Raw genomic sequence first — 20,222 nt, forward strand, 5'->3', positions numbered from 1 at the left:
TTTCATAATGAACAAGCTGTGTGTGTAAAGTGTGCAGTCCCAGACCGATGCGCATACGTGTATATGCTCTGGCTGTTGTGGAGATGTGGTAGCTCGTTGCAGTTAACTTTTATGGAAAACCTGGATTTAGTTCAGGTAAAGATTAATGAGCATTTGGTACTAGGATTACACCACAAGCAGGAGCCTGAAAAAGCCTTGGGTTAGTGAAGTGAATAAAAACAAGCGGAGCACTTGTCACTTGGATTTTGTCTCTCCAGACACTGGGTCTGATAGTTCTGTAGATAGGCAGTCAAGTCTAGATCTTCTCAGGAACATTCCTGACCTGTAGAAAACAAAACTGACCTTAGGAAGGAAGATTTTCCTGGTACTTTATTTGGAGTGTTACTGTCCTTGGGAATATGTTCTAGCCCTGTCTCTAAATGTTTGGTCTGCATGTTACAGTGAAATGATTTTTTTAAAACTGGATTTTGAGAGGGACCTGGGTGTTAGCCTGGTACTTCTGAATTCTGCACATGCCACAGAAAGGCACCAAACACATTGCAATACCCTGTCCTGTTTGCACTCTGGAGCAGTCTCCGTCACACCGTTCCCCCAGGCGGAGCAGAGGCTTTGCTGCGGGGTGACTTTTGTACCTCCTCTGTCTGAGGAAATGGCATTAATGCCCCGGTGCCTCTGCCAGCTCTTCACCTCTGCTTCACATCAGCTTGTTGACAGCCAGAAATGGCAACAGTGATCTCTCCAAGAAAGGCTTAGCTTTTGGATGAATTGGTGGTGGCACCTTGGTCATTCAGGTTGCATTTCTAGACTTGAAGCTTGAGAGGAGGCTTTGGAGCCAGGTTTTCACAACTGTTTGTCAGAGGGTTGTTACTGCTTTTTCAAAGGCAGTTTTGTGAAAGACTGAACAATTGCAAAATGTTCCTGCTTTGTTGTGTCTCATTTTTCTTAATGAGATTTAATCTGGAGTACTATCTTTTTGAAAAGTAATATTTCATAAGGAAAAGAAAACTAAAAGCAGTTGAACGCAAGTTGCTGAGTACACACATTGTATTACATGGACACATTTCTGTATAGGAAATCATTAAAACCATGGACTTCAACAATCCTGTGTTTGCCTTGTGCTAAAAGGTCTTAAGATGGGGAAAGCAAGCCCTGGTGTATGTTGTCTTGTGATCCAAATACCTTTTTATGGTTTCAAAATTGTAATACAAATCAAATTCTTCAATGCTGCTTAAATGACATGTACATTCTTACTCGTGCAAAGGATTTAAAATACGATGTGGATTTCTAGTAATGGAATATGCTGTATATTAAACTCCTAAAGTGTTTGTGCTCGATTCAAAAACTATCGAAAAACAAGTGATACAGTAGTCCTAACTCTGAAAAGCATTGCAAGTTCCGCTCTCAAGCTGACCCGTTCAGTGTCTTCTGAAAGATACTAGAGGTACGGTGGAATAGGTGGGAAAACCTCAAACCCACCAAGAGCCAACCACAGAACCATGCACTGGCTGCCTTCAAAGGATGCCTTGCAATGTAGCCTTTTTATTAGGTTGGTTATTGGTAACTTTACAGCTCCTGGGAGCTCTCATCCCTCTTTCGGGAGAGGCTGATTTAGTTTGCTGCCAGGAGATGGCAGTAACAGATAAACTTTTAAAATATTATTTTGTGCGTGAATATAGTTTGAAGATCTGTTTGTCAGTTTCTCCCTTGGGAATTGTTCATTTCACAGCTGACATGTTCATAATTTTTACATTTCAGAAACTGCTCAGAACTATAAGTGAGGTGTTTTGCAAGCCAGCATGGCTACTTTGTCCCATAACCTTTCTTTAAATACATGGTTGAAGTAAGTTCAGGGTTATGGTTTGCTTAGTGCTTTATGACTAAAAGCATTTAAGCATCCCTCGTCTAAGAAGGTTTGTATACATGTGATGATTATTTTACTTATGCCAGTTGGGCAAAATTATGCCTCCCATCTTTGGAATGAGAAGAGTATCCAGCAGGTGGGTACCTGTTCAGCATGGATCCTGTTGTCCCATCTTTACTGGAGAGCAGTAGCAGTTTTGACCAAAAATGTGCTTAAGGGCAGCTGTTCTGTGACTGTACAGGCAGTTTATTGGATGAACTTTGCATCATTCATTTGCTCATTCACCTACAACCTTTCAGATGCATGAGTAAAGAATTCTACACCTTAAAAGTGCAGACACTGAAAGATTTGCCTGTCATCATTGTATCTTGTACTACCGGCTTGTTTGGAGCCCAGGCTGGAATGTGTTTTTTCTTCTAACAAAGGGGAACTAAGGTCAGCTGAAAAGGTTAGTTTGATGTGTGCCCCTGCTCTTCTGCCATGCCACTGCCCATTAAAAACTCCTTTCACATCATCTTTGTATCTCTGGGAGAGCTGGAAGCTGGTGCACTTGTCATTCAGCCACATTTTGCAGAAATACTGTTGGCATCAGGGTGTTTTCCTCTCTTTTTAATAATTTCTGGGTCTGCTGGTTTAACTGTAACCTACTTTGGTTTTTATTCCCAGTTTCTTCTAACGTCTTCCAAACTTTGCAGTCATTTATTTTTGTATTTAATTAGTAACTTTGAAACATAGTAGCCAGATGCTGGTTGACCTGAATTATCAATTTTGTCATTTCCTAGCAGTATCGTTGCTTTTGTTAGCCAGTGATTTGACTAAATATCCCTGTGTGGGGTAAACATTAATACACCTTTAGCCCTGACCTATCGTGCACACGCTGGGAGGATAGTGCAGGCGCTGCTCTGGAGAGGGAGTGGAGGGCGATCTAACCTCGGGTGTTGTATGATGGCTGTTGAAAGAAAAATGACATAGTGAAGTGGGAGCCTTAAACACCTTTTATACAGGAACCTCAGCGTGCTGCTCTACTAATACAGAGTTTGTAATTATGATGGTTAATTGCCATATCTGTGCTGTTTGCTTTGGGAACTGCAATGCTTTATGTAGGAAGTTCTTCCTCTTCAAAACGTAATGTGCCCTGTGCTGGCAAAATATGAGGAGGACTATTGTGTAATTACAGCATTGTAGATGTACTAGACAGTCACTTGCTCTGTATAGACTGATCTTACATTGTTGAACGTGACTATTTTGTACTGAACTGTAAAATAACTGTTAGATCTGTTCCTGTTTAAAACATGGCATGTGCCTTGTTCACACCTGTAACCTTCAAAATCCAAGAAGTGCTTACTGAGCAGACTCATTTATTTCCTTTATTTTTATCTGGCTGTCCTCCGTTTTGCACAATGAATTAGTTTGTCCCCATGATACCCAAGGATTCATGATTTTAAACAAACTCTTGAAAATGACCTTGCAGTGATTGGATTTTCTGGAAAAACCTTGAGAACTGTTTCGAATCACATCACATCGCAGTAAGATAAATATATCCTAAGTAAACAGTATTTAGAATCTGAGAGTTATTTACTGGAAAGGTTGGGATGGGGCAGACTGGAAGACCTCTTAACAATGTATTTAAATGCCCTGGTGCTTTCTTCAAAGCAGTGATGTAGGAGATGGTGCAGCTCAAAGCTGCTCTGAGACATGGTGTAGCTGGGAGAGAATGTGCTGGTTTGGAAGTGGCTGGATTTGAGACCCACCAGCTATTTGGACCTTTGTTTCAGTTATTTTGAATCTGTTATTATGACTGGTATTGAAAAATTTGCGTTAACCCAATTTACATTGTAGGAGCTTTCACCATTCTTTAAAGCCTTTTTATAGTTCTCTAGATTATGTAGAAGAAATGAACAAATGCTCTTCAACTACATGTATTGGTTTCTCCTTTCTATTGCTGTTCATTTTTATGAAGGCCATGCCAAATTTAGCTTGCAGTAGGGGTCTATATGAGCACACTTTCTTAATTCTTAAAAAAATTAACAGTAGTTTCTTTGATTTTTGAGGACTATTTCAAGCCTAAAGTAGGCTGTTATGAGATAAAGTGGAAAATTAAAAAGGTCATAGTCTCCTAGTTTGAAAGAGTATCTCTTTTTTTCATGCTTGGCCAACTGGCATACATTATTCACAAAAATAAAGTTATTCTAGATCTCTGGTTTAGTAGAGCTTTTGGGAAAGCAAAATTGCAGGTCCTTTGAAATAAGTTAACAGATTACCAGTGATTTTTTTGTGGGACCGATGACACTGTAGTTGGAACATAAACAAGAAAAGTTTAGTTGCTATTTTAAATATAGTGCAAGTATGTTATCTGAGTGGTTTCTGTGTAGGTATCTTTAATCAACTACAATCACATTTTTAAATCTAACACCCTCAGTGGGAGACAAGATCTAGGCAAAGACCTTAAGGGAACACATGCAGCATTCCACCTGTTCTATGTCTTGATAGATCTGTGGTGGCAGCTTACTGTATTCATCATCTTTATTGATGTACTTATGCTTTCTACCAGCTTCGGCTTCAGTACCTAGTACTTTTGGATAAGTATTACGTGACATTTATGAAATGATACATTGCAGCACATGGCCTTACGTAGACCTGAATCAATGGGCAGGACCCCAATTCTGCTGTATTTGAACTTCTGCTGGCATGTTGAGTGCGTTTAATATGCAAAACTAACCTTGCCATGATATCAAAGGATCACAGGGGTTAATAAGCTGCTTCTGGTAGCTAGGTTCTTCACGATGAAAGTCAGCGTTACCCCAGTCCACTCGTAACTATTGCTTGGTGACCAGCACACCTTGTCCTGCAGGTGAAGTTAAGAGTATGGCAGTCACCATGGTGATGCTGTTTCTGCAATGTCTGAGTACTGCCAAAGGGCTTTCATTTGCAGTAATGTTGTTTTCCTTGGGAGTTCTCTTGTAGTACATTGTAGAGCTCATTCTTTGGCCTGGTAAAGCTGGCATTGTCACATTAGCAGGACATGGACACACATCACTCCCTCGTTGTAAAAGGTAGCGCGCCCTGAGTGTAGGAGAGCAGCAGACACAGGAAAGATGCTAAGATAATATCTGTTCATATGCCTGTTGTAAATACATTGGGAAATCTTTTGTGAAGCTGAACTAAATTTACTTTGCACTGGAATTTACAGTGCAGAAGCTGAGCTGTCACCACCTCTCGTTATTTGAAGGTTACTTGACTCCTGCTGATCCTGGGCTTTTCTTAGCTGATTCTCATACTAGAAGCAATTGCAGCCATCGGTCCCAAAACAAATGCTGTATTGAATGTTATAGTCTGATTTACTCAACTTGAAGATGTTTCAAGAAATTTGTCCCTCTTGAAGTTTTCTCTAGCTGAAGAGAAGCCTCAAACCCACCAGCTTCTGGTAGGTTTGTCCTACTGTCTCCCAAGTGCGGCAAACCATGAGTGAGGCTAACTGCCTTAAATGTTAAAGCAGCATTTGTGATTGACAAATTACTGTCAAACTCATTGATTTCTCCTTCCTACACTGGGCTGCAGGGCATGGTGTCTCTGGCGTATGCTCTACCACCAGTCCTGAACAAAATTCAGGAGTGGACTTGGCATCTGCAGATTATAGGCAGGGCTTAAATAGAAAATATGTCCTTGCATTTGATGCAAGAAAGTTTTTGCAGAATCCTTGCTTATGCTTCTGCTGGATATGTCTGTATTTGTTCCTGTGGAGTCTCCTCTTCTGCTGAGTTGAACTACCTATTGTTATATGTAGGGGTATAGTAAAATAATCTATATTTTAATTTTTTATTACTGCTGCTTAATAAAATATCTGCTTGAAGATGATCATCTTTTTTGGATCATGTAGCGCAGTACATTATGTGCTCAAAAAGTCCAGGTTCTGTGTGCCCAGAAAAAGCAAAATGCTTTCTGCTACTTGCGTACTGTGGTGAATTTTGGCTTGTGCTTGTTCTGACTCAATGGAGATGGGACAGTCCATTAGGCAGACTGCTGGGAAAGGAGTAAAGCATTAGAGATATTTCGGTGTATCTGTTTGGATTCATTTGTAACTGGTGCTTTTACGTATGGTAACTTAATCATCGTGTTGCTCTAGTGCCTTAAAGCTGTGTTGGCTTTCTCTGAATGTATATTGCAAAGCTTGTTTTGTAGTTTACTGTGAAGTGATATTGATGTTTTGATTGCCTTTATTTCTTTGTAGAGCAAGGCTTAGATCACATAGCAGAAAACATCCTTTCCTATCTTGATGCCAGATCACTCTGTGCAGCAGAGCTGGTATGTAAGGAATGGCAGAGAGTCATCTCTGAGGGAATGCTATGGAAAAAATTGATTGAAAGAATGGTACGCACAGACCCGCTATGGAAGGGACTGTCAGAAAGAAGGGGTTGGTAAGTACCTTGACAATAATTAAATTCACCTTGTACAATGTTCTTCTTTACAAATTTCCCTAATGGTGAGCTCTGCCAAAAGTAAGTTTATAGTAAATTCTTATCGCAGAGATGCTTATCTCTGCTATGGACTGGTTGGGGTAGCTACAGGAGAGCTGTCAGCTCCTGTTTGCACTTCGGCTTTGTCCCGTCCTTGTGTGCCCTGATGTCTTTTAACACTTGCTTTCTTACGGTAAGTCTGTCTGCAAATTTTTAATTTCCGTTTTGCAGGGAGAACAAACAATTAGATCAGCTCACAAAAACTAGCAACAATGTTTTGCAGGGCTTTTTCTGAAGTAAAGTATTTCCAATTAAACTTTTTTTTTTTTTGCTTAAAGTATAAAATAGCTGATAGGGCTGCAGAAGCCTCTCTCAAAGAGAAACCATTTATGTTTGTGGCAACGGAGTTTTTCTGTCCTTCGGGAATACCTGAAGAGATGAGGAGGTGTTCTGCTTTAGAAACCTGTTTTTCTGTGCTCTCTGGTGGTGTGCCTACGAAAATGCAAGGCATATTGTAAGGAGCAGGAGAATGCCACCCTGCTGGCTAAAGCCTTATGAAGCAGTGAACCCTGATTTGGAAAACTATAAGGAAAACACTCATTTTCTTTTTAAGTCTTTGATATTTTCAATACAGCTGTCAAATTGTAAAGTCACAAGAGCTGTAATGGCAATACTCAGAATTCTTACAAGTACTTTATAAGAATGTCATAAGGCTTTGTTCTGTGCAGATTTTTAATTCCTTCAAAGTTTGAATTCTTTGTGGTACATTGAAAAATGTTTCTGCTTCTTTCTAGGGATCAGTACCTGTTTAAAAACAGACCAACAGATGGCCCCCCAAATTCATTTTACAGGTCCTTATACCCAAAGATAATACAGGATATAGAGGTATGTTTTCTGATACATAATACCCGCGGGAGAAATAATGTTGAATATTGATAGTGTTTCAAAGGTGCTGCATGTTGGGGCAATGAAGTGTATCATATGTATCTGTATCACTACATATGTATCACTACTACTTTTTGAGCTCTGGCTCTTCAGACGATGTCAAAAACACTCTCAGCCACTTACAGCCACAGTATGTGCATTAACTTTAAGTGTTAACACCATCCTTTTTGCATTTGAAGATTTTTGGAACTCTTCTGGGACTATGGATTTTGATCAAATAGCTATTTTAGGACACATTACTCCAAGACAGTTCCACCTATTGCTGAATGTTCTGATACATTGGTTACACTCGCTTAGAAGGTGATCTGAAGGTTAATGCCTTAAACATTTAAAATCATTAATTATTTTAAATTTAATTGTTTGATTAATTTATTTAAATAATTTAAAACACTGCTTATCTAGTAACAGTATATCTAAAGTGGTGACTGTTGCAAATACAGCTTTCTTCACTGCATGGGGTTTTCTTTTCCCCATCCTGTGCTTTGATGAGAACATTAATTAGTCCTACAGTGATAGACTGTGCAGGAGTATCAGTAGTAAAAAAACTGCAAAAATGACTATTCTTTTCTTTGATATTTTCCTTATCTTGCTTAAGATTTACAAAGTTGGGCTTGCTCCCTCATTTTAAAATGTTTCTGATAAATCAGGATCACCTTAGTGTTCTGCCTACCAGCAGAAAATCTGTCTTGCTCAGTTTGCTGTGTAACCACCACAAAACACTTAAGTTGTACCACAGATTGTGATGGATTTATTTTAACCACGTGATGGATGTGAAATTATTGGTCTGAAATTCATTAGTGGGGAAACACATGTTTTGGTGTTTAAGACAGATGTGAACTAATGGAATCATTCTGCTATGGCAAATGTGAATTTGTGTTGCTTGGCACTCAGTAAACAGAATTATTCAGAACGCTTAACCTATCTGTAAAATGTATCTGCTGGAAAACATAACCCAATCTTCAAGTATTTTTTTATAACCCTTGCTACACAATTTATAAATATTAAAAGAACTAAGTATGAAATATAGTCTAGGCTTGTAAGCTGAATGTTACACATTATATTATTTGAAGGGAGATGTCTTCTCCCTGTAAGGAATGACGGAGTGATATTGCAATGAAAAGAAGCCCAGGGGATTAAGGAGAATTCTTAATGTGATATTTTCTTGCTTTCTGCAAAATCCTGGTATAGTTCAGTAAAGAAAATGCGCAAAAAGCAGTGTGAAAACCTTTGTGTAGAACACTGAAAAAGTTCAGCGTTATTATAACTCACATTTTTAAAGTTACTCTTCTGAAACTCATTTTTTAGGTGTAAGTGGAATGTTTGATTAGGAATTCTTAGAATTAGAGATGGGAGTATTCCTTAGAGATGTTCTAAGGACTTTCTGAGGCCTTTTGAACTGTCATAACCTGCCATTTTGTACTTGCTTTAGATTCTGTACATTTGCTAGCACAGAAATGAAGCTGCAGAACTGGACAGTTCTTGGTAGTATGAAATAAGTAGGACAAAACCAAATCCCTCATTCTTCTGTCATCACCAATGTCAATACTAAATGTAAAAAATTTTCAGTCTCTAAATATCTGGGGGTGGGGAAAGGGTATGCCACTAAAAATGTATTGTAGTAATGAACATGTTTCTTAAAAAACCTAAATTTCATTAAATTAACAATAAATATATTAAACCAAGGCAACAGAAAAATTTGCACTGCATGGCTTGAAAAGTAAGGGCTCATCTATTCAAAATGGATATAAAATGCAAGAAACAGGGGTTTATAGTACTCTTTTTGAACCCTGATTTTCTTTCGGAGTTTCAACTTACAGATTTTTAATTTTCATTATATAATGCTGAGATGGATGATGTGATCAATGTAGAATATGCAGAGTAACGGGTTATTTCATGACAAGCTTTGAGATGGAGCTGGGACAGTGGAGTGTGCTATATGTAAAACGTGCCATGCCACTAGTAGTTAAAAATAGTAACATGAGTAATGAGCGTGGGAAAAGTTGTCTTTTCTGTAGCATACAAGGAGTAAACTGTGAGCTGTTACCATAGCTTCTGCCCATTCCAAACTGCCTGGCAATCCAGCTACTTTTACATATGATTCCCATAGTTCCTATCTGATGCTTATATCCCTAACAACATTAAATATCACTGGGGCATGCAGGGAACTCCAATGTGGCTCACTCAGGTGGAGGGAGGCAAGAACAGAGAAGCAGAATTGGGGCTGTTTGGGGAAAATTTCCTGTAATTCCGTGCTTGTGTCTATAAACCTGTGAGAAACCTTTAATCGTTAGTGGTTGTCAATCACTTGGGGTAGAAATTCAGGTATTGGCAACCAACCTTGATGCTGTCCATGGCCCGTGGATGCTTTGGTAGAGCAGTAAAGCTGAAAGGAGCCAGGACCTGTCAGCTGTGGGCTCTTGCCTCTGAACCTCACTTAAGCAAAAGTAAGTGTCAGCCTCTGTTTGCCCAAATTCAGGCAACAAACATGTCCTTGTCCAGTCTCCTAGAGCGGTGAAGTTTCTCTTTGAAAACTAATGGCTACTTCCAGAATCATCACTGCTCAGTTTATACAGGCAGCGCATTTCCCACTCCTGGTTCCTCGAAATTGCTGAACTGGAGGGGGAGGCAGAAGGATGGGAGTAGTATGCCACGTCAAATTTTTCCCTGTTTACATATTTCATTCAAGCCCTCTGAAATATTGCTGTTTTCCACATTTCCAACCTGGAGTGAGGTTAGTGTTTGTTAATAGTCAAGGGTCCAATAGTTCTTCCACTTCCAAAAGTCTGTTATAATTTTTCTAATAAATCACCCTTTAAAGCACTTTTCACAAATTGCTTCCCTAAAGAACTGTCAAAAGAAGCTTTTAACACTGTTTAAAAATGTAGATGGTGAGTAACAATAACAACAAAACTTAGCTATAAGATTAGGAGCACTTCTTAGATTTTTCGTCCCCTTATACTGTTTTTAAGCCTTAAGTCATGCTTTCCCTCAGTTTCATACTTTCCCCATTCCCTCATTTTTCAAAGCAATGTGCAGAAGCTCTTAAATGAGCCTTTCATCTTAACTGTGATGATGAATTTTGTATCTCTGAATACCAAAATGTTTTTTCTTCAAATATTTGCCTGGACCTTTAATAAGATCTTTCTGTTTCTGTCAGAGTTTAGGGAGCTATCAATGAGCCAAAGGCTACCATATTAGCATTTATATAATTATATAAATATTTTTATAAGACATTTATCTTGTGTCCAAAGGGCTTGATTTAATACAGTAAAACGTATTTGATGTAATACAAAAAATTTTGTCATTCAGTATTTTACCTGCGGAGCACAAAGATTAACCAAATTTTGCTAGACTGTTTCTAATGATAAGAATTATTAATTTACTGCAGCTGGTACTAAATTGGATTGTGGATAGAGATAAGCTCAAAGGAGAGTGTGCTCTCTCCTTTGGGTTGACTGACAGAATTTGAAAAATAATCCAAAACCTGAATTAGCAATTGGAAGGAAAGATGAGGAATTATAAATAGCAAATTTGAATTCTTTCCCTTGGGCTCTATTTGCATTTTGGGTCAAAAGTCCGTGCAACCACCAAGTGTCGTTAGCTGCAAGGTAATACAGGCAATGAATTGGCAAAGTGAGGTCCCCTTGCCTCTCTGAAGATTTGTTAGTGTTTGTTTCATGCCAAACACATTCTAGGAACATAATGTCACTTTTGAAATCATTGGATTTGAAAATAAGAGGACATCTAGAGATCTGAAACCAAGTTCTTGGAAAGAGAGGTAGCTACTCTCCACCTCCTGTGAAGCCAAATATTTAATTAGGTTTCATTTCACAAGAGGTGGTCCGGTAAACATCAATGTCTCAGAGTCAGATGTTGAATTGCCAAGCTTCCCTAGGAGCTTTAATAAAGGAAAAACCTGTTTTGGGGCTTATCCTGGAAGACTGACCATGGGTTTGCAAGACCATGCTTGCAGAGGTGGTCTGGGTGGTGCTGGGTGTCCTGTGCCCGGGCGCAGTCCCCAAGCCTGCTGGGGAAGGTCAGCTGGTTTAATGGGACTGTGTTTAATCGGCACGTTGCCAGGATGGGAAGTTTAATACTGCTGATTCCAGAACCCCGAGTCCCTGGATTTTTTCCATATTATTTGTGAAATTTGGCCAACTATTCTGTTTTCCCCTCAGGGTTAGCCCAAGTGTCTATTTCTTGTGATGAGTCTCAAAGACTTATTTTGTAAATGTTCCCCTTATCTTCAAACACATGGCAAGTGCCCTCATCTTGTTTCCATGGAGACTTAGGTCCACCTAATTAAGACAAGAATTAGAATGTTATTTTGCTGAAGATGTTAGGAAAATGGCACCAGGCCATCAGATAAACACCATGTGTTCTTCTGAATTTTGAAAAAGTTCAGATTTTAGGACTGGAACTGAAATTTCAAAGCCTTGGGAAAATTTGAAAAGGGGAGAATGTCAGCGCTCACCTTAAGTCACCGCCAGCTTTAGGAGATCTCTGTTTATGGAAGTTGCAGTTTATAATTTCTGAGGGAATTGGGTGCTGTTCTAATTCTGATGCTGGAGAAACTTCTGTGTGCGTGTGTGTGAAGAATCTGGTCAGCATTATATGCCTTGAAATCTTTTCAGCCAGCCTTTGAAATCTCTACTTCGCAGGCACTTTCCAAAAGGCATTTCTTAAAAATGAAATTGGCCAAGGAAAGGAGAGGCTTTTGAGTGGCAGGGACAAAGTTCTTGTGGTGCCTGACACCAGATTTCGGCTCTTGTGTCTGAGCAGGGCAGAAGATGCCGTTTAGATGCCTCTAGCGTGGGACGGATCCCTGGGTTGGGTTTTGTTGACTTTGCCAATGTCACTCCTACTCTTTTCCACAAATGGGCAAACCAAGACTGCAGTTTTTCTGTTGCAGTTTGAAAGAGGGATTTATTATTCCTGTTTGAGTACTTGAATTCCCCTGTGCTTTGATGGGGGCTGATAACTGTCTGTTTAGATAGAACTTTGTATTTTTATGGTGTTGTGCATAAACTTTGTTATTGTCTTCAATGGAACCTAAGAGGTGCAATAATTTTGTTTTTTCAGCAGCATTGTTCACTGTCAGGTGTTGTGTGTAGTCCAGGTGTGTGTGTCACTGAGGTGCCTCCAAGGACCCCTCTCTGTGTTCGTTGCTGTTGGCTTGTGTTTTTAAGGTGTCTTTTCCAGATCTGGCAGTAACATCAGTACTTCTCCTCTATCGCTTTGGTGTAAGCAGGAGTCCATTTAAAGTTAATGTATGTTGATGTTGCATCTGTAACCTCAAAGCGTGACATTTTAGTCTTAGGTGTGTTAGAACAGGTTGGTGGAAGTTGGTGGAAATAGGGATCCTTTAACAGAAAACCAGCGAAGACCCATCAGCGGGTGGTACTGTGATCATTGCAGCTGCAGAGATGAAAAAGTTCTCTTCATCAGAAGCTGCCCTTGAATCTCTTTTGGGATCTTGCGCTTTGCGGGCTGGGTTTGCAGAGGTGCTTGATAGAGAAGGCAGACTTTGAGGGAGGAGGAACTGCTTTGTGCATCTGCATCCTCCTGTTACAGGTTCTCCTGAGTTAGGAGGATTCTTTACTCCCTCCCTGGGGAAACAGAACAACTGTACTGGTCAGATCGAAGAGTGGCTAGCACAGCATCCAGCAGCAGATGTGTGGGGCAGAGACCGTGGGGACATGACGCAGCTACACTTCAGTTCCGTGGGGGTAATCGAAGTCTCTCACACCCTCCTCTGCGTGTGTTCTGCCTCCCTCAGCAGGTCAGGCACTCCCACCATCCTGGGCAGTAAGGTGGTCCTGATGTTGGACTGCTGCTCCAGAGGCCTGAAACTTCAGTTGGTTGCCTTTTTTTTTTTATCTGATTTGTCTAAGCTCTCTCTGGTGTACGCCACCGTTCTGGCACTGAGGGAACATGCTGTCTTGTCTTCGTGCTTAATGAAATGGTCTGTATTGTACCGCCAGCTTTCTCCCAAAGTGGTTCCCTGTGGGCCCTGTATGTCAGTGGCCTTTAACCCAGTTTCTACAGGTCGTCTTCTCTTCCTCTGTAAGACATTAGCATATTCCACTGTCCAGATTTATCTTGCTCAGCATTATAAGGTTGATCTGTTCTTTTTAAATGTGGCTTTAAAAAGGGTTCAGCAAAGCTGCAGCGGGACTTGGGCATAGTTTTACTTGGTGGACCTTTGAGCATCTTCTCACATGCTGGATCAGCTGCATGCAGAAAGAGACAACACTTCATCAATTTATATTGTCCACATTTGGATCTTATCTAAGCAGCTGTAAATATTAGGAACTTAGTTTTTAGGTCTCGGATTCTGCCAAGAAATCATGATTTAATTGTAACACTTAATAGGAAAAGCTTCCTATTCCTTTTTCTCTAGAGTTGTTTAGGTTTTTTGGACTTCACTGTTCATGGCTTTTCTTCTGGTCTTGGAGTTCATACTAAAAGTGGTATTTTAACCCAAACTGATCAGAAAGCCCATGTAGTGTTCAGATGTGTGGTGGCTCTCAGTAGTACACTCCTGGCTTTTTGGTCTCACTTTAATTTCAGACTGTTCTTCAAAACATAGCCTGGGTATCCTGTGGTTTTTATAAATCAAGCCAGAAACCCACTTTTCACTTATTGGAAGTTTCCCCACCCATTCCTGTAGTCTGTCCGTCCCCACCCCCCCCCCCTCTTTTTTTTTTTTGTGTGTGTGTGAAAGTGGTCCTTTCTGCTTGTATTAAACAAATGCATGCTGCAATTTACATATATACATATGTAAGAATAAAAATAAGCATATGTTATATGTTAGTGGGGTGTAATGAATCTCCATTTCTCTATTTGTTAGACTTGCTTCTTTTTTTTATTATGTTATTTTTTTATTTTTTCATTGTTATTTTTCATGAGTTTTATTCTACCTGACTCTTCTGTTGGCAAGAAATTAGGTAAATACCAAAAATCAGGTGATTGCTGTTTTGAATTAATCTTTTCTTAGGTTTACTTCCTTGCATTTATTTACTATGTTACTGTTTCCTACCTCTTGCCATGTAATATGGCAACGACTTCTTCCATGTAACTTCGTTTCCTCTGGGCTTTCACTTAGCTTTAATTGTGAATAATCTAAAATATGAAGAATTCTTGGTAGCGGAAAGTGCAGATTCTTTTGATGAGCAGTAGTGTATAAATTTTAACTTAAACAGTAAAGAGCTGTCATAGGAGGGAGATGGTGTCATGTAGCTCCCAGTTGTATAGCTGCTGCCTTCTACATTTCAAAGCATTTTGGGAGTAAAATCCAAATCTAGTCACTCTGCTGAGTCCTCTGGTGTAGCATGAGTCATGTTGGTATGGTTTTTTCATGGAACAAGGTAAGAAAATTAATAGGGAAAGGCAATATGCTTAATGATAAAAGTGGGATAATAATTGGCAAGATGTGGTGGTGGATGGTTTGCAGCACTTGGTGTTCTCTCTTCTAATAGCAGTGCCAATTTATGTTCAGGATGTTGGTACGGACATTGTATACCCTGCTGCTCACTTCCAAGACATATTTACTGGTTCAGGTTTGAACATTGTTGAATCATTTGACAATATGCTCAAGTCTTAGTGAATGTATAATTAGATATACCATGTCTGCAGCCAAAACTCATCAGCTACTCCACTGAGATGTCTTACTGACCACGTAATTTTCTTGTTCATCACTTGAATTATGCAGCTGGTCTGAGGAGTTGTTTTACGAAGGGGATGTTGGATACAGTGCAAGTGCTTTTACTGCCATGCTGCTTTGGCGCTCCTATTGCTGTTCATGTACAATACTTGCCCCAGTGCCGCTCTTGTCCCTGTGGTCTGTGAGCTTTTAGCTGTCTTTGCTGCTACATGCCTACCACCAGCGCTTAGCTCCTTAACAACAGTCGTTTGTAGAAGTGATGAGACTTGCAGGAAAGATGGTGATGCTCTTTTCTTGCAGGGCTTTTAGTCCTCAGGGCTGCTTTGCTGCTGGCACGTTTTGTCATCTGTTGCTGTGAGCCAGTCGTGCCTGTGTGTCAGAAATCTTGCGGTTCATGCTGTTGTGGTAATGACAGGACAGCTAGCGCTCTGCAGATTCCTTTTGAGGACCAGTTCAAGCCTTCTAGGTAATAAGTTATCATGTAGCCTTTCTTCTTTAGGCTGGTATAGAGACTACAAAAGCTCTTTGGCCCTCACTAACAGCAGCGAGGAGACCCAGCAGTGAATTCTAGTCTCAAGCCAGGATCTAGGGAATCCTTCTTCAAGAGCTTAATGCTGTTTTTATCCCCCTAAAAAAAAAAAAACCAGTTGCAGCATCTTCAGAGAGTCTGAGAGGTGAAATACCTCAGAAATGCAGGGAGCCTGGTGCCATGACCAAGCTGTCATTTTGTCTTCGCTTATCAAACTCTCTTAACTTCATAATGAATGAAATATTAAGCCCTCACTACCCTGGTGACATAAGTTCCTTTGCTTCTGCCTTTCCTCTGCCACAGTCAGGAGGGATTTTCTTTTTTTCTTTGAAGAAAGCATGTGAAGAACAAGGGCTTGGATTTTAACTGCCCCTGGTGTAAATGCCTAATGCTTCAGCAGAAATCCCTACGTACGTAACAAATGTGTATGTTCCTTTTCCTTTTTTTCTGCCCCATTTATCCTGAAGAATTGTGTATTCAGAGGGAACAAACTCCTTGGTTTATGGGATTAAGATAAACCCACTTACTCTGTAATAACATTCACAAGGATAAAAATGCAATTTTTAGCCAAATTGCTGAACACAGTGTACATTATCGAATGGGGGAAAAACCCTGTTCCTAGTAGATTATCCTTAACGCTTCCAATGTATAGTTAATGTTCCAACTGTTAATCCAGATGAAATGCATCTTTTTTAACTGTGCATCTTTGTACCAGCAAATGTATTCTGGCATGATCAAGGCTTGGCTATACCTCTGTATCTTGGACTGTTTTCTGTGTACTTTTCTCTCTAAATGCCTTTTTTTATCCATTTATGCATTTCTTCAGCTGCCAAATGGCTCTCCTACTGTGGCAGATGCTTTGGCTTCATACTTGGTCTTTATCCCTTGTATGTCCAGATTTTGTTGGTTATACAGCATTTGTCAACTACTTGCTGCTGTTGCTCTAGTGAGCTTTCAGGAAAGCGTGAGAAACTTTTTCTCTTTGTGTGTGAACTAACGCAAGAGTGTTCTGCAACATCCTGCTTTTCATTGTGAAACCCATGTTTAGAGGCTGTTATCAGAGACTTGGAGGGGATCTGTAGAAAATACAGGAGTGGGTTTTTGCATGTATTGGTATTAGGTTTGGAGTCATAAACATGCGAATCACCTGTGGGTCACTTCATCATTAACCCTTGATGCCTGTAACAGTCTGTAACACAGCGATTTCTTCCTTGCCCCTTCTACGTGCATGCATACCTACCCAACGTGTACACAGTCTATGGAGATATCTCCTGGAAGGTGGTTGCGGATGAAGACTTTTACTAACTGCCCTATTCAGTAACTACCAGAAGTTTCCTATAGCAAGAAGCTTTAATGTGGTTTCCAGTATTGTATTAAACATGTTCCTTTTCAGAGGGTCCTCCAGGTTGCCCACCCACTCAGCCGTATTTAGTCATCTAAAATAATGTTATTTCTCTATATGTCCACATCTGTTTTCACTCTATTGCCAATTGAAATGCTGCTGTATATTCTCTGTGTATTGTGGCTACCTTCCCAGCGTATTCAAAATTTACGCAGTGTAAGGGGATTTTACAAGTTCTCGAAAAACATGAAGTATTTTCCCACAGTAGCCACGCCATATAATGTCTAAACGAAATGACATCTATTCACAGAATTAAAATGTGCACCTGCATATGACTTTACACTTTAGAGTGCCATCACATAGATATACATGATACTTTTGTCTCTTTTATTTGAAGCCAGCGTTTTCTTATGGGGAACTTATTAAGTAGCTTCCTATAGTGAACCTCCAAGAATTAAGCCCAGCTAGTGTCCCCAGTGGCTGGTGGCCATACCTTCACTGACTGCTGTTTGGTTTGGGAGACTGTTACAAGCAAAACTTCTGATTTGTGATGGTCTTAATGTATTCTGTAACTATTGGTAGTCGCTGTCGCGGGAAGCCAAAGCATGAAGGTGCTCAAGTGGTGTTTGAGCAGTCAGCAGCTAATCTGGCATGTGTTCTGTACCACTGCTGATTTCAGACCTTTCCAAAAACGTTGCTTTAGGAAAACTCTCCCGTAAGACTTCTTAGAAATGAATATCTGAACATATATGGCTTCCAAAACTATTTAAATTTGCTAACTCAAATCTGTGATGCTTTGTCCTGTGTTTTCAGTGTTAGTATTGCATTTTTAAACACCTTGCCTTCAGATCAGCTGTTACATTGGTTCATGAATGTCTACAGTCCTCCCCTGTTTCTGAGGGTCATCTCTGCAGTGACGAAGGAGTTAATGAGTTGCAGTTCTGCCCTTCTAGCACAGATGATAAATCTCGGATAAAGCTTGAGAACTGCCTGTCCTTCTTCCTGAAAACCTCCATCCCGTGCTGAGCAAGTACCACGGCGAGCAGTCTGCTACCTTCAAGGCAGGAGTCCAGGGCTGAACCAGGACGGTGTCAGATTGGACCGTTTTAAGCCCAGTTCCCAGTCTGACAACCAGCAGTGCGCTAGCTGGCCGGGAAAGTTGATCCCAGACTGATGGACGACTTGCTATCTTAATTTCATTAGCTTCCCCACCAAACTGGAAGAGATTGAGGGAGGATGAATAGCTTGTCAGCAGGCTCCTCTAGAAGCATCTCTTAGTACTTATGATCTAGACAAATTCCTGTGGCACATCAGGTTTGTATTATGACTATGTGTAGTTCTCTCCAAATTGCCTAATGGGAGACAAATGAAGGAGCAAATGCATGGAAAACAAAGCGGTAGGGTTAGTTTTCCCTTGGAGGTGTTTTCCTAGAATTGGGACGTCGTAGTGACACTGCACTTTTGCCTTTAATAAGTGTTTCTGTTGTTTTCCAGTCTTGGAGGAGCTGCAGTGGTGCCTGCTATTGCTTTGAAAGTTAGGCTTTGGTTATAAATAGGGTTTTCCAAGTGAGCTGGCAGTCAGCCAGCCTCTCCCCAGGTTTCCACACGGTATTTTGGGGGGATCCCAGGGAAACCGCTAAATTAACGGCCTGTTCTGGTGCCTGCCCTGGAGGATGGAGAGCATCCCAGCTTGTGTAGGTACTGCAGGTGCTGGCCAGGGGTTCTGTGCATAGATTTTGTTATGATTGTTGTTACAAACTTCTTGTCCAAAATCCTGTATTTCTTTGAGACTGATGGTTGTCTTAGAAGTAATTAAGCTGATTAAAGCATGGTAATCATCCTGATTCTGCTACACAATCGTTTGCAGCTTTTTAAGGTGTGTTTAAGGTCTCTTTTCTTAAATGTACCTCTCAGAATGAAAATACTGAGAATTACACTTCCACAGAGTTTGAGGCAGGGGGCAGGGGAAGTAAGTTTTGATTATTTGGAACCTTACAGTCCCTGTTTGGTTTTATTTTGATCAGGGTGCTTAGAGGAGGCTTTTGTATCTCAAAATCCCTTTCTAAGAGGTGTGACGGTTAACAGGTGAAGTGGCTGGGTAGGGGAAGGGAAGGTCCAGGAACCCCTTAACCTCCCTGTTGGACTCAGCAGTTCTGTAATGTTCGTTAGTCGGGTGAGGCTGAATGTTGGCACCATATGAGCTCCTGGTTTAATCTTTGCTGCTTGTGTCAGATGATCGTGTAAATTGGGGTGTGGGGGTGGGGAACTGGATTGTTATTAAATGCGTGTCTCTAACGGCTCCTTGGGAAATTCTCAGTGAGGTTAGCTGGCCATAATTTTCACCAGCAAACAACCTTTGCCATGACAAATTACAGAAGTCCCGATTCATCGTGTTTTGTGTATTTTTATGGGGGGGGGGAAGATACGTTTAAGTCTTATATACTTCAAATTTAAGGACGACATATGTAGAAGTGGAAAGATTGCTCTGTGTGTGTTGGAGATGTCAAGCATGCAGCCTCATGCCTAACCCCTGCTTGTTTCCCCTCTTGTTAGACTATAGAATCTAACTGGCGATGTGGGCGGCATAATTTGCAAAGGATTCAGTGCCGCTCTGAAAACAGCAAAGGTGTCTACTGTTTACAGTATGATGATGAAAAGATTATCAGTGGCCTACGAGACAACTCCATTAAGGTAAACACTTTTTTTTTAAGTCTTTTCCTGGAGATAAGTGGGTAATTCTGCCTCGGAAAGCTAGCTGCTTGTGTTTCCTTGATTTCTCTTGTCTCATCATGGGACAGTATTTATCTGTGCAAGGTCAGTGTCTTCTGTAGCCTGGCAAGGTTCTCACCTGCACTTTGCCCTGGAAACTTTGGGGATTCCCAACTCCCAGCCAGAGATCAATGCTATTGACCACAAAGAAATGCTTGGGAAATCAGAGTGCACATAACGTGAATGAAGACTGTGTGTGCTTTCATGCTAGCACGTTGCTTTCATGCTAATCGTACGTGGCATTTTTCTTGCAAACCAGGCTTTTATCTTTTCATGACCATTAATTATTTTGCTGTTCTGTCAAAAACTTCTGTTAAGACTTCCTGAAGCTGGAAGGGAGGACGGGCCCACTGATCGGCCAGGCTAACTGCCCACGGATTCCTCCTGCTCTTTCTGGTTTTCTTCCTTCTTGGATCAGTGTTCTTGATCTTGATAAGCCGTTTTTTCTTCTCGCTTTTAACAGATTTGGGACAAAACAAGCTTGGAATGTTTGAAAGTATTAACAGGACATACTGGCTCGGTTCTTTGTCTGCAGTATGATGAAAGAGTCATTGTAACTGGATCTTCAGATTCTACAGTGAGGTAAGTTTTTGCACAAAAACGATTTGAGTATCAGAGCTGGGAATATTTACAATGATCTCTAAATATCAGAAAAC

The 20,222-nt window shown here is 40.5% G+C and overlaps 1 protein-coding gene across 5 annotated transcripts in view; it reads left to right on the forward strand.

Moving 5' to 3' along the window:
• Positions 1-20,222, forward strand: part of FBXW11 (F-box and WD repeat domain containing 11) — a 74,582-nt gene that overhangs the window by 42,385 nt on the left and 11,975 nt on the right. For all 5 annotated transcript variants that reach the window (XM_080398570.1, XM_080398571.1, XM_080398568.1 and 2 more), the window contains 4 exons: positions 6,090-6,276; positions 7,110-7,200; positions 19,351-19,488; positions 20,030-20,148. In XM_080398570.1, the coding sequence (XP_080254696.1) occupies positions 6,090-6,276; positions 7,110-7,200; positions 19,351-19,488; positions 20,030-20,148 (535 nt within the window). The remainder of the gene's footprint in view (positions 1-6,089; positions 6,277-7,109; positions 7,201-19,350; positions 19,489-20,029; positions 20,149-20,222) is intronic.

The sequence above is a fragment of the Falco punctatus genome, assembly GCF_963210335.1.
Source record: "Falco punctatus genome assembly, chromosome: 8".
Lineage (NCBI taxonomy): Eukaryota > Metazoa > Chordata > Aves > Falconiformes > Falconidae > Falco > Falco punctatus.